Genomic DNA, 14,981 nt, shown 5'->3' with positions numbered 1-14,981 from the left:
GTAAAGATTTAATAGATTTGAGACTTGCATATTCAAAATACATGTCTCCTGGTTAAAATGGAATGAAAACTACTTGAATATGTATGTCTATGCATAAGCAAACATACTTCAGACACACATCTCAGCAAAAGTTTAAGAAGCAATCACACATATGTGTTTATTCCGAGCTCATGGAAGTTGCCTATTTTTAAAATTCATCATTATATTAAAACTCAGGGAAAAGTATATTTTAGGAGGTATTATATTGGTAAGAACAAAGTAAGGGGAAACTTGTCCGATTCAGGGATCTACAAGTAGCTAGCTATATGCCTTTGTTATCTGTCACTGACACAACTTCTTCATTTTGGGGGCCCCTGAGCAGCCTTTCAAGTACAGAAGTGGTGAGGATGTGGTTCAGCTGGTAGAGTGTTTGCTTCACATGCTCAAAGCCCTAGGGTGGATCTCCAGCACCATGTTGACTGTGAATGGCAGCACCTGGGACACACGAAGCAGGAAAATTAGAAGTCTATGGACTTCTTGGGTTGCATTATGAGTTGAAGACCAGACCAGCCTGGACTACACAAGACATTGAGAGAGAGAGAGAGAGAGAGAGAGAGAGAGAGAGAGAGAGAGAGAGAAGTTTCCTGGTTAGAAACAAAATGGTAGTCACATCTTAAAAGAGGAATTTTCTGTTAGCATTTGCATGATGTTCTTATCCTAATAGTAATAAAAGAAGTGAATTTCCCTTTTATTTTTAAGGAGAGAGAAAGATGCTTAGGATGAGACTGGAAACTTTTAATGTGTTGGCTAGAACTCGTAATTTTATTGTCACAGAATTCTCTGGATTCTCACCCTTACAAACTGATATATAATCTTGCACAAATTTATCTTTTGAATTTTGGATCCTTTTGAACCTGTAAAAGAAGATGGCATTTTCTGCCAGTCAGTTGGCTATAAATCACATGGAAGAATAGACACTCATTGTACAGAAATTAAGAGCAACACTTTCAGCTAAAAGGTGTTCAGTTAAATTATGTCCTATTTCACTTGATAAAGAAAAACAATCTTTCCTTAACATTTACATATCTCAAATCCTTTTCCTGTTCCCCACCTTGGTGACACCCAAGGTTTTCTCTGGGAGGGTGGCCCATGTTCCCCTGATTTGTTTTGCCACAATATCAAAACAGGTTGTTTCAGTTGTGTACTTGCAGACCAGTGCTTTACAAACCCTAATGTACTTATTAATCATCTGGGGAGCTTGTTAAAAATGCAGGTTCTGAATCAGCAACTCTGGCCAAGATTCTAACAAGCTCCCGGGTGACACGGTGGACCACAGTTTGGGTAGTTAATGTCTAGAGTACAAATGACCTCTTATTAAATTGGTATTTGTTCTCGGACCCTGATAACTGGAAATGTAGATTCCCTGACTTTAAAGTTACTTCAGACCATTGTTTTGTGCATTATAAATTTAATAAAAAACTATATAATTTTGACTTCTTCCACCTATTCCTTCTTAAAACAAGACAAAACTGAACTAAAAAACACTTCACTTCTCTTACTTTATGATTTAGACACAAGAAACTACTTAAAGTTTCCAGAATGTGTCAGGTTTTTTTTTTATCTTAGGACCTTTTTAATACTATTGCTTCTGCCCATTTTTGCATTATGTGACCCTTCCTTTAAAGTCCACACCAGCCGTTGTCTCCTTCAGGAATTCCTTCTCCTTTGCTCTTTCCCACGGAATGAAATGCTTCTGAGACTTCACAACACTCTGCATTTCCTACATTATGGCTTCTTCCTGATCTTTTTCAGTGGTCTGCCTACCTGCCCACTCTTTGCAGGACCACGCTTCCGAGGGAAAAGACTATACATTTATCCCTGATGCCTACTGCCACTCACAAGGCCTAAGACACTTAGGTTACTGACTGAGTGAAAGGGGGGGGTGGATATATTGTAATCATACAAAAATATAATGCAAATTTTTTTCTAGTGAACTTTAAACTAGAATTGGGAGTAATAAAAACCAAACTCACAAAAAGTTAAATACAGGATGATATAATGGTAATGGTATAAAATGTTAACATGTGATTTATCACAGCATATAACAGTTCTTAGTTCACTGACAGTAAATGTTGCATGGATTTTTTTAATTATTTATTTTATCTCTCAGCTTATTAAAAAAAAAAGGACTTGAGACTGGTAACTCTATGTACTCAGGTTAATGAAGGTACAAGAACAAAGGTAGTTAAGAGAACAGTGTGAGAAGGCGAATGGGTGTTGTGGATCAGATACTCAAAGCTTGAGGACCGGACAAGCTGATCCTCAGGACTGATGTTCTCAGTACAGGATGGTCACATGCTGGACTTCCATTTCCACTCTGCTTGGGAGCCTCACCTCCACGAGACTGTTAGCCTCTCTCTTGTTCTTTGGGCTCCGGTAGAATCTGGCCACAGAGGTACTCTGGAAGAACAAGGAAGGTCAGAATATCTGTTTTCCTAGGTTGCTTAGAGGTGGCTGTGCTGCTTTGTAAATTGTCCCTATGTAAGTCAAGCACCTTCAGATTCTTTGATTGTGTTATATCATGCTACCTGTTGAGACATTGATATAGTCATAGAGTGTTTTGAACTGGGTTAAATCCCAGCTTTATAAACTTTTATGAAAGCCATGAATGCCATAAGAGGATTATAGTATCTATATCTATACCTATACCTATACCTATATATCAGACCAGAGTCTGTGAGGGCACTAAAGAAAAAAACGGAAATAGAAAATTTACTTTTCAAAAGAGAAAAATCCAGAAGGCAGACAGAGCTAGCATTTTGTCCTCATAGCCATATATTTACCTTGATCAAGAAGCTTTGAGCCATCGTGGGTGAGGGACACATTACTATTGTATTTACGTGCTTGCGGTTGTACAATGCTTCTTACTCCAGTTGCAAGCTACTGTTCGTTTGTGATGCCATTGTCCAGAGAAGCTGCCTTGAGTTGTTCTCTTTATGACTAGGGCTGACTATTCAGAACTGTGACCTCATCTTCCCTGATGTTCATAGTTTGATTGTTTCACTGCCCATTCTCCTTCTATTTGGGAGACATGGAAAGAAAATAAATGAATGAAAACCTTAACATTCGTATCCAGGATGAGAGGTTTGTCAAGAAGGAGGCTGAAATCGTGAACCACAGTGACGCTGCTCTGTTTTGCTGGGCTGCTCTGCCACCTATTGCCATAAAGGTATTGAGCACTGTCTCCAGCTTGTCAAAAAGCAACAGATAAAAATGGCTAAGGAGACTTAAATTCACGATGATGAAGGGAACCAGATCTGAAAAAATCAGTAGGGAGCTGTTAGTATGAAGCCCTGGTGCACAAGCCTGTCTGTCTTTGGGTCTTGGATTGTATCATAGCCCTGTTTGCAGTACTTACTCAAATTGCTGTTGACTCATATAGGCCTAATTCTGTGACCTGGAAAAAATGTGCCATAAATCCCGGCAGCGGGAGACCTGCGTGTGGTTTGACCTTGGATAAATGAGCTAAAGGTGATGAGCAAACTATAAATTCACTTAAAATAGTGAAAAATAAGATTGTTTATACTTTGCCCAGTGGATAAAATGAAAATCCAATATGTTTCCTGGTGCATGGTGTACATTTTGGGACAGTCAGATTTAATTCCTGTTTATTAGGTGGCTAAGGGAAGAATTGAGTGAAAACATTTTATGTGAGGCTCTTGACATAGATTTTGGTTTTTACTGTTTAACCTTTTTTAAAAAAGTTTATTTTCTTTCTTTTCAGGGTCTATTTATGAAATGTTTGGCAACGAATGCTGTTTGTCGACAGGAGAAGTGATTAAAATCACAGGTCTCAAAATTAAGAAGATCATGGCTGAAATTTGTGAGGATAATACTAGAGATTCTGCATCCCAGAAGCCCTTTGAATTGCCCATGAATTTTCCAGGTACAGCTGATTGCAACCACTTCACAAACTATTAATAGTCATATGTAATCAAAACAATTGAAAACAAAGAAAAAATGGCAACTTTCATACCACTTTTGGTGTTGTTGTTGCTGCTGCTGCTGCTGCTGCTGCTGCTGCTGCTGCTGCTGTGGTTTTGAGACAGGTTCTCACTAACTAAACCAGACTGGCCTTGACCTCAAGATTATCCTGCCTGGGATTGCAAGTCTGCAGTGGTGATAACTGCTTGGGTTAGGCTATGTAGTTGGGTGGGTTGAAGAAGATAGAATTTCTATAGGTCAATCAATTCAAGAACTACAAAAGGCAACCATGTTATGCATTTTTCATTTTTCTTTTTATGTGGGAATTAGTCACTTTAGTTAAGAAATGACTATTTACAAGTGTTTAGTGTGTCTTTAAAGTAAAATTATTTTTGAATGGTACATAGGAACATAAACACAATATTAATGAAGGAATGTGATATTTTCATTCATGAATGTATACATAATATTTAAATCAAGCTACAGACCTCTAGAGTCTCAATTATTTAATTTTTTCTTACGGTGAAAAATGTAAAAAAACCTATCTATTCGCTCCTTTAAATATACAGGACATAATTATTAGACTTAGTCATCTGACTGTGCAATAACACACCAGAACTTCCGGTCCCTAGGAATGCATTTTGCCGTGTGCATCACTAGATGTTCTAACGAGAGTCAGTAAATCTGTTAGCTGATCATGGTAGTGCATATTTATGATCCCAGCACTTTGAGACAGGTCGATCATGACTTTAAGGACAAACTGGATCACATAACAAGAACCTGCCCATATATCCCTCTCCAATAAAATGATAAAAATGAAAAAGAAGTCAAAACTACACTTTCATGAGGGGCATAAAACTAATTAGCATCATTTAAACCTATCTACTTTATTTTTTTTAACCATTATTGTAGTTCATTGCCTCACTGCCCACAGGATCTTACTGATCTGGTTGCTCCTTTTTATCTAGGTAACTCTATCCAGCTTTCCAATGCCATGCCTTATAAGAATTGGTTGCCCTCCATCCTACCCTTAGATATGTATTTCTTATTTATGTTCCTGCGGTGTAAGTACCACAGCATGCATATCGTTAGGTAGTCACTAGTGATTCACTTGTCTTGTTCTCTAGACTATGGGCTGTCAAACTTTCTATAAATCACATTTTAAAGCCTTGTAGCCAGGTCGTTTGTCATAACTACCCTGCTACAATCTTGTGACGTGACGGTCACTACAGCTATCATACCAGTCGACCAATGGTCGACCAATGTTGAGCCAATGGTTTTGGATCAACAAAAACTTTAATATAAAAAGAAGGTGGCTAGCAGGATTTGGCCAGTCAACTTATTTGTTGATGTGTGTTCTACAATACTAATTCCCAGACTTCATACTTCCACTATAGAGTACATTGAGAATAAACTCAACACCTGTCAATTGAATGAGCAAATGGGTAGTGAATGAAAAATCACAAAAGCATTATAATGTAATGTGCTTCACAGTATGATTGATGTATACCTGAGCTACACAGGATCATTAGGTCATGTTTCAGCACACAGATTTAGTAGCTGTACTTCCAACTCCAGCTTTTAGTTGTGTTACCTTGACAAGTTATTTACTTTCACCAAATGTAAAATGAAATACTAATACTACTACTTGGCTCCTAGTGTCTGAAGGATAATGTTAAAACATAATTAAAGTGCTTGTTATGGCATCTGGAATATATCAAGGTCTATAAAATAGTGATAACATATTACTATTATTAGGATTCTTATGGATATCATTGGGTGAGTCCAAAAAATGCTCTTCAGAGAATATGATAATTAACCTGAGGTTTGGAGAGTAAAAATAAATTAGTTATATTTAGGAGATTCTTCCAAGTGCCATTCTTTGTCCCTTTGAACCAAAATCTTGCCTATTCTTTTATAGCTTTCCTGATCTTTCATAACAATGGTTTACAAACATGGCTACACAGTGAACTCCTCTAGGGAGACTAGAAAGTCATGACACATAGGCATCCTGATTTATTTGGTTGAAGTCTGGTCATGAAGTTTTCTCAAAACTCCTAAGGTGGTACTAACCTGAGTTGAGAACCAGTGCTTTATAACAAGTATTCCTAAATAATACATTTAGGAATTTAGATGTAATCTAATTTAGGAATTTAGATGTAATCTCTCAATCTCTCTCTCTGTCTTTCCACATATATTCTGCTATATATGTGGACATGTCTCATATATCTATGTAACCCAGGCTAGCTTGGAACTTCCTTTGTAGAGGAGTCAGGCCTTAAACTCACATGGAGTGCCTACCCCGGTTTCCAAAATGTTGGGATTATAGGCATGTACTTCCAGACCCAGCCTAAATCACTATTTTTAATGCCTTAATTATTGTACTTATTGCAATTTATATGTAATTGGAGTTATTTCTGTGCTTTTTGGATTAGTGTGATCTAAGAGATAACAAGGTGGCTAGGAACAGAAGTGAAATCATTTATTGCTATAATTCTCAGTCATCAGAACAAGATGTTCAGACTAAACATTCATTTATTTAAAAGGTTCAGAATCTTCAGATAGCAAAGGAGTGTCTTACTGGACTAGTAGAAACATTTGGCTTTTGACTAAAGTCTAATTTAGGTTATGATTATTTGGAACTTCCTTGGAGCTGCCAGTTAGCATGATATTTTTTCATTAATTGAGGAAAAGTTTAAAGACGTGTTTACAAGGGTCGGAATTAAAACAGAGGGATATATATGGTGACTAACGATGGTTTGGGAATGTTTTCTTCTAAAACATACTTCAAAATCCTATGTAAATGTTTCTTCATTAATATCACTGGGGAAATGATCAGAATGGAGGGCATTTTCATAAATCTCCACAGCAACATATGCTTATTCTATATTAAAAATTTTTCATTTAAACTCTGATTGTATTTTACAATTTAAAATTCCTATAATATTTTAATGGGAATTTTTATTGACATATGTTCATTTTGCATAGTGGTGGGCTTCACTTCATAGACTATATCATGTACTTTTAATACATTCCCTTTCTTTCCCTTTCCTTACCTTTCCTATTGTTCCCATTCATTCCCCAACTCTTGCTTCTATATAAATACATATATAATATACATATGTTGAATATAATATCACACACACACATATATGTATAGTTTTACATATCTGTGTGAAAGTCTAGGATCCACAAATAAATGAGTAATAAAAACATGTAATATTGTCATGTCTTTCAGCTGTGTCTGTCTTTTGGCAAATGTTACAATTTAATCCTTCTTCATGATAAAATATACCCCACTGTGCATGTACAGCACAATTTGTTATCAGTTCACCTGTTGATGAACACTTAAGATGATTCTGTAACTTGCCTACTGTGGATAGTGTAGCAATAAATATACAGGTGAAAACATCTTTGTGGTATGTTGACTTGGAGACTTGGGCATATACCTAGAAGTGATGTATTTGGGCCATATGCCAGTCCTAGTTTTAGTTTACAGAGGAGCTTCCATATTGATTTCCGTAGGGCTGGAACAATTAACATTTGCAATTGTTATTTATTTTCTTGATGACAACCTTTCTGGCAGGAGGGAGATGGAATCTCAATGCTGTTTTATTTTGTATTTTTTTGATAGCTAAGGATTTTGAACATTTCATTCATGTGTTTATTGATCATTTGTACTTCATCTTTTGAAAGCTCTCTTTTTGTGACATTGTCCCATTTACTGAGTGGAATTTAGATTTTATTTGGTTCTTTGTGTATTCTAGATTTTAATCCTCTGTGTAGTTGTCAAAGATTTTCTTCTATTCTTGAATTGTCTCATTACTGAATTGTTTTCTTTGCTGTTGCTGTTTAGAAACTTTTTAATTCCATCACATTTATCACAGCTTAAAATTTTTTTTCAACTAAACCAAACAAAGGGAGTAAAAGACATCTATGATGACAATTTTAAAATATGGAATAAACGCATTTTAGAAGACACTAAACAACAGGAAGATTCCCCAAAGGTGTTTTAAAGCATCCTGTCTTATTTGCTCAACTCTTCAACGTTCTTCTTATGGCCGATTTCTAATTTATTCAATTGTTAGAGGACATACTTTCTGAAACATGTATTTTACAAATATACTGAGGCTTGTTTTATAAATATGTACTCAATATAGAAAAATGTATATCCTCTTCTTATAGAAGTACATTGCTTTCTTTTTTTACAACTAGTTACATAGTCAATCTTCTACCGTTTTTTACTCTCAAACTACTTATGTTTTTAAATTTAAAGTCTGGCTTTTGTAACACATAGCCTATGCTTTGATATTTCTCTTTTATCATGCCAAGCTGCCTTTTAATCATTGTTTATCCACTTTTAGTTACTATCATAGTTGACAATAAAGAATTTATGACCATTACTTTGCCCCCTTTTTCATGTTTTCTATTCTTCTTCTTCTTCATTATTGTCTACTTTTTTGTATATGGGTATTTTCTAGCATTCCAGTTTACTTCCTTTGGATTTTTTTAAAGAAGTTTTGGGTTCATAACAAAATTGACTAGAAAATTCTATAGTGAGACCCAGTCTCCAAAACACCATATTGACCAACGAACCTACCAACCACACACACACACACACACACACACACACACACACACACACACACACACATTTCACTATGATTGTTAGATTACATAGTGAATGTAGTAATAGTATATTTTAACAAAGTATTAGATTATCTTGCAAAAGGACTTTGTCATTTTTTTTACTTATATGAACAATGAATGAGCATTCTTGTTCCAAGTTCTCCCTGGGAATTGGCTCTATTGGTGTCTACATTAGGTCATTCAATACATGCACATCTAGGGTATCAATGTCTTGTTTTAATCTGAAATTCTCAGATGGAACAAAAGTGATAATGGACATATTTTCACATACTTTCTTTGGTGAAGTATCTGTTGAAGATTTTTGCCCATCCAAAATGTGTTATGGATTTTCTTACGTTATAAACTCTTTGTATATCTTCAATAAAAATCTATTATCTCATTTAGATTTTGCAAATATTTTCTCTTAAATCTTTGGCTTCTCTTCTCATTCTCTTGATAGTGTTATTTTTGGACACGTTTCTAATGAAGTCTAGCTTACCATTTGTTTCTTTTCTAGATTGTGTCTTATGATTATACCTAAAGTTCATCTCCAAAATCAGTGTCATCTAGGGTCTCTTAAACTGTTACCTGGTGTTTGGGGTTTCACATTTAGGCCTTCTATATATGTTGAGTTAATATTTGTAAGGTGTAAGTTCTATGCCTGTATTCACTTTTCTGCATGCAATGGTCTAGAATCATTTGTTGCAAAGAATATGTCTACTGCATTATGTTTCCTTTGCTCTCTTTAATTGGCTGTATTTCTCTGAAATCATTCCTGTGCTCCATGTTGTGTCACGTTAGTCAATCTGTGTATTCTTTCACTAACACCACTTTCCTCTGTAAAGTATCAAAGTATGTTGATACTTGGTAATAAGTCTTGATGTCAGGTAGCAACATTCTTCTGAACTTGTTATTATTGTTCAAAACACTACCTATTCTGTGGTACTTTGCCTTTCCACATCAACTCAGTTTTTGTTAATATTCATAAATAACTACCTAAGATTTTGACTGGATTGATAACTTACAGATATAGTTGGGAATAACTGATATTTCATTATAATTGTGAAACTTTCTAGCCATAAATATAGAACATTACTCTATTCATTTATACAGTTTTGCTTTTATCAGAATTTTATACTCTTCTTCATAGAGAAGTAATATATATTTTAATATTTTATACCTATTGCATTTAGAGATTTTAATTTTTACTACATTTAAATTTATTTATTGGGGAGGTTTCACCCATGCCAAGCTGTGCATGTAGGGGTCAGAGGAGAACTTGTAAGAATCAATTCTCTTTTGTATCATGTGGATCCTGAGGATCAAACACAGGTCATCACATTTGATGGCAGGCACCTTTATTTCCTGAACCGTCTTGCCGGTTCATCGTTTTGAGGATATTCATGTGATGTTTTAAATTTCAAATTCAGCTTGACTATTTCTTATAAAAGAAATTACTTAAAAACTAAACAAAACTTTTTCTCCTTGCTCTAATTGCCCTTTTATTCAGGGATGTTTTCATTAGAGACTATCTTGGATTATTTTTGCTGATGCTTTAATATTTTCTCCACGAACAAATGTGTCATCTGTGAACAAAGACACTTTTGTTTCAGCCTTCTACCACTGATGATCAGCACAATGTTGAAAACGAGGTTAAAGAGGACATGGTGGCTATCCCTCTCATTCTAGTTAGCAAGCCCTCCAGTGTGTTGACAAGTATTCTTGTAGTCTAAAGTGCTGAGGTTTGTGTTACTGTTTTCGCCCTCAATGGGTATGGGATTTTGTCAAATGCTTTTTATTTCTCTATTGGTGTGATCATATGATTTTTCTTCTTTAGCTTCTATATATGATAAATTACATTAATTAATTTTTAAATGTCAAAGCATTCTTGCATTAGTTATAAAACACAGTGATTGTGCAGTATAATCCCTTAGGGTATGATTTAATTTGATGATATTTTTGAGGATTCTTACATCTATAATAGTGGGAGATATTGATGTATAGTTTTCTTTTCTTATTATATGGGCATTAGAATAGTGCTGGGCTTATCCTACATTGAATCAGAAAGTATCCCCCTGTTTTTATCTTTAGGAAAAATTATAAGATACCTCATAATTTTCTTAAATGTTTGGAAGAACTTAGCAGTGAACCCCATTTGGCCCTGGCATTTTCAGGTCTGGAACTCATTAATTATTAATTCAATGTCTTTAATAAATATAGGTCCATTGGGAGAACCTATTTCTTCTTTGGTGAGTTTCTGCAGATTTTGTGTTTTGAGAAAGTGACTATTGCAAACAGGTTAGCAAGATGTGAGAGCATGCTTGTTCACGTGGTCCATTACCACACTTGCAGTGTCTCTCATAGGATCTAAAGGGATCTGTCTGTTTTGATTTAAGGTGTTTGTGTCTACTTTCTCTTTGTTTTCGCTTCTCCAGCTAAATGTTATTCTATTTTCTTCGTCTTTTAAAGGCGCCAGGTTTTGATTTTGTTGATTTTTATCTATTGATTTCCTGTTTTTAAGTTAATTATTTTTTTTCATTTATTTGATATATTTGCTTCTATTTCTAGTTTCTTAAAGGAGAGTTTCTTTGTGTCTTTTTTTATACACATAGACACATGTACCTATACACATTGCAAACACATGCACAGATGTGCCCATGCACACACACACACATACGTATACACATCAGCTCATGTACCTGCATGTGCATGCACTCACACATATACACACACACAAGTGTAAATACATGTACAGATGTGCCCATGCACACACACACACATATACACACTCTCATTCATGCACATGATTGACATGCACTCACATGTGCACACACACATATATATATACACACTCCCATTCATGCACATGAATGACATGCACTCACATGTGCACACACACATATCCATGCACAGATGCGTACACACACAATGAATAAGTGTCAGCACTTTCTTTGTGAGGCAATTCTCTACTGACAGCGCAGTTTCTTGATTTTTATCAGTCACATTTTTGATTTTCTGTCATTTTTGAAGGACAATTTCACTAATTACAGAATCAGGTCAGTTGGTTGTTTTCTTTAAGTGCTTTGTGAATTTCACTCCTCTCTCTTGTTGGACAGTTTCAGTAGATTCCATGCCTATTTGCTCTATCATAAATGTTTCATCCCCCTGAATTCTTTTACAATTTTTCTATCATATGCTAAGATGCAGTTTTTTGGCCTTTGCCCTGGTTGGCATTCTCTGATTTTGCTGAATCTGCTTTTATGTCTAATGTTAATTTGAAAAAAAAAATTCTCATTATTTCTTCAACTTTCTTTTCTGTTCTCTTTTTTTCTGATATTCCCATTATGAATATTTTGTACCTTTTGTTTTTCATAGTTCTTGAATATTCTGGGATTTGAAAGACATTGTTTTATTTCCTCCTTGTTTTTCTAGATTATGAGTTTTTTTTTTTTTTGTTTTTTTTTTTTTTTTTTTTTTTGTGGCTGAGACCAAATCTAGCAGCCAGCCCATGAAAGGCATCTGTTGTTGCAGTGATTCAAATATGTGAGCCTGACTCTGGTGCTTATTTGGTTTCACCAAAGTGCCTGTTTCTTTTTGAGTGTGTAAGCATTATAATTTTCTTCTTGATAACCAGACGTGAGTGACAGCTGCTGGGGTACATACTCCTATAGTGATGTGATGACAAGGTGCAGGCAGAGGAGATAAATTCTGTAGTACTCATGCTTGCACTGAGCCTGTGCCTCTGAACTGTGACTTTCATAAGAGCCTGCCCTCACCTGTAGTGGGACAGGATGGCTACATTGGGCTGCATTCGTGCAGATGGGTATTTTCCTCTTCTAGAGTGGAAGGTTAGAAAGGCTGGTGTTGTCATCCTTGCCTTGCGTGAGGTAGGCTTTCACAAAATTCCAGTCATTTATGAGCTGGTTAATTAGGTTTTTTTGTGGGTATTTTGGACTTCCTGAGAGTGGTTTTCTATCTTCTTGTCTCCCAGGTTGTACCACTGTGGCTTTCTCTCTCCCACCGAATTTCATTGGCATTTATATCTGCAGACACTCAGTCATCACTTTCCGCCCAGGCTTCTTTCCTAAATCACAGATGTGCACTTAATGTCAGAGTAGACTTCTGAGCTCACACACTTCATAGACATTTAGGAATCCAAACTTAAAAAAAAAAAAAAAAAGACTTTTAAGCTGATTTTAGTGCTTGTCCTAAAGATTACAAGTAGCGTTTTTATCCATAATAATATAGTTTGGACTAATTAATTTGAGTGTCTTACAGATATTCACTCAAAAAAATCCAACTTTGAAGGTTTTGTGAGTTTTTCTTCATCTGTGCTTTTCTCTGCCTCTATTCATACTATGATGATTCTCCTCTTTCTGTGCATATTTGCATCTGATAGATATTATTGCTACATCCACTTTCTGTCTTCTTCATACTTTGTACCTCAGTTTGAGCCAACACAGATATCTATAACTGTGACCAGTTATCTGGTTTTGCAAGACAGCATTCTCATGATTTTATCTCTATATACCCGATTTCCTTGAATCTAAAGTAACTGACAAATTATTTCTCTATTTAGTTTGATTGTCCAGGCTTCCTCAGGCACAGGTTCTAGTGGATTCAATGGATTCCCCATCCTCATCCCCATCCCCATGCTCTTTTTTGTCTGATTCATTTTTTTTTTGTTAAAAACTGAATGTTTTGATACATTCTTGTGTATTTGTTTTGTGTGAGCGCCTATGGGGGACACATACGTGCCACATACGTGATCATGTGGAGTTTGGAGGACAACTTTTAGGAGCCGGTTCACTCTCTCTGCTATATGGGTCCAGAAATCTAACTTAAGTTACCTGGATCAGCAATAGGCGCCTTTACTCCTATGTTATCCCACCCACCCTCAAAATCCGAATGTTTCAAAGAACTGCGTGTAGACGCACTAAAAATCCTGTCCTGTCCTTTCATTGGCGCTTCTTATTGCTAGTTGTTTAGCTTTTTTTTTTGTTTTTGTTTTTTGTTTTTTGTTTTTTTGGGGTTTTTTTTTTGTTTTTTTGTTTTTTGTTTTTTGGTTTTTTTTTTTTTTTTTTTTTTTTTGGTTTTTCTAGACACGGTTTCTCTGTGTAGCTTTGCGCCTTTCCTGGAACTCGCTTTGTAGACCAGGCTAGCCTCGAACTCACAAAGTTCCACCTGCCTCTGCCTCCCGAGTGCTGGGATGAAAGGCATGCAGCCACCACCGCCTAGGTGGCATTCTTTTCTTACTGAAGTCCACTTTCTTTGTCATGTGTGGCTACTGAATGCTTTGCTTTGTAGACAACTGATAGTCCTTTTTTTTTTTTTTAACTGAAACTTACAAGTCTTCAGTTTTTGTTGAATGATTTCTGCCTTTATTTGGGGTGTATCTTCACAACTCAGGTATAGCCTGCTCAGGTACAGCCTCAAAGAAAAACAGGACCAGAGGCTATGGTCTCCAAAGTTTATCTTGGTTATACACAGAATCCTAGACATGGGCAGAGCTGTACATGAGTATATGGCCTTCTAAATTCTCTGCAGTTCTGTTGAAGCATCCTGGTGTCTGTAAGACAGCGCACATACCCAGGTTTTAAAAGACTGCTCCGTTATACCCTTGTTCTCCCCTGCCATTGCAGGCAGCTGAGAATGTGTTTGAGAAATGCTTTCGGGAGAATGTTTTTTTGTCACGGAATGAACTAGAAATTAGTAAAACAGAGATGACTCTTAGGTGTGGCCTTACAGAGAGTTACTAGATATATTAAATACTTGCAGTTTTCTGGATTTGGGATTGAAAAAGCATCAGCCATATCCTTCCATAGCATTATTTTTCAGGCTACTGGTTCTCAAAATTGCCATGGTGCTTTGGATGAGGACTATGGGAGAATGGGGATGTAGCAGGTTCAAACACCATGTTGGCTCCACTTCCTGAGGTTCAGTTACCTTTGTGGATTCTTCTGAGATTGCTCCAACTCCAGTTAATTTCTAGAGTCCTGAAAAAAGAAATCCCTCTTCTAAGAAGCAGTTTGTTGTTTTATGTAGGAAGCAATTTCTAGATACTCCTGCTTCATCATTTTGAAATGTGTTGAAATACTTAAACACAGATACTCCATTTCAGCTAGTGTTTGAAACCTTCTGGGGAGACCCAATGAATGGATTCCACAAGGTTTCATTTGTAAATAAATAAAATCCACTGGGAAAAGATACTGGCCTATGTGCCAAGAATGGTGTAGCAGACAGGGCTCTAAAAGCTTAGGTTCCAGCAAGCGTCAAGGCAGGAAAGGTTCACAGAGATTTAGGGGAGATAGTTTTAGGGAACAGGTGCAAATCTTTTTTGCTGAAAGGTAGATAGGAAAGCAAACTTTCAATGCACACCAGTTCACATC

General features: G+C 36.1%; 1 protein-coding gene across 1 annotated transcript in view; it reads left to right on the top strand.

The window, feature by feature from the left end:
* The window catches only part of Themis (thymocyte selection associated), a 171,090-nt gene that overhangs the window by 41,082 nt on the left and 115,027 nt on the right, over window positions 1-14,981 (top strand). Inside the window, exon 2 of the mRNA XM_059273006.1 lies at window positions 3,764-3,925. Within this exon, the coding sequence (XP_059128989.1) occupies window positions 3,764-3,925 (162 nt within the window). The remainder of the gene's footprint in view (window positions 1-3,763; window positions 3,926-14,981) is intronic.

This window comes from Peromyscus eremicus, chromosome 8b (assembly GCF_949786415.1).
Source record: "Peromyscus eremicus chromosome 8b, PerEre_H2_v1, whole genome shotgun sequence".
NCBI lineage: Eukaryota > Metazoa > Chordata > Mammalia > Rodentia > Cricetidae > Peromyscus > Peromyscus eremicus.
The sequence above is the reverse complement of the archived record's forward strand: the minus strand, read 5'-3'. Positions and strand labels throughout refer to the sequence as shown.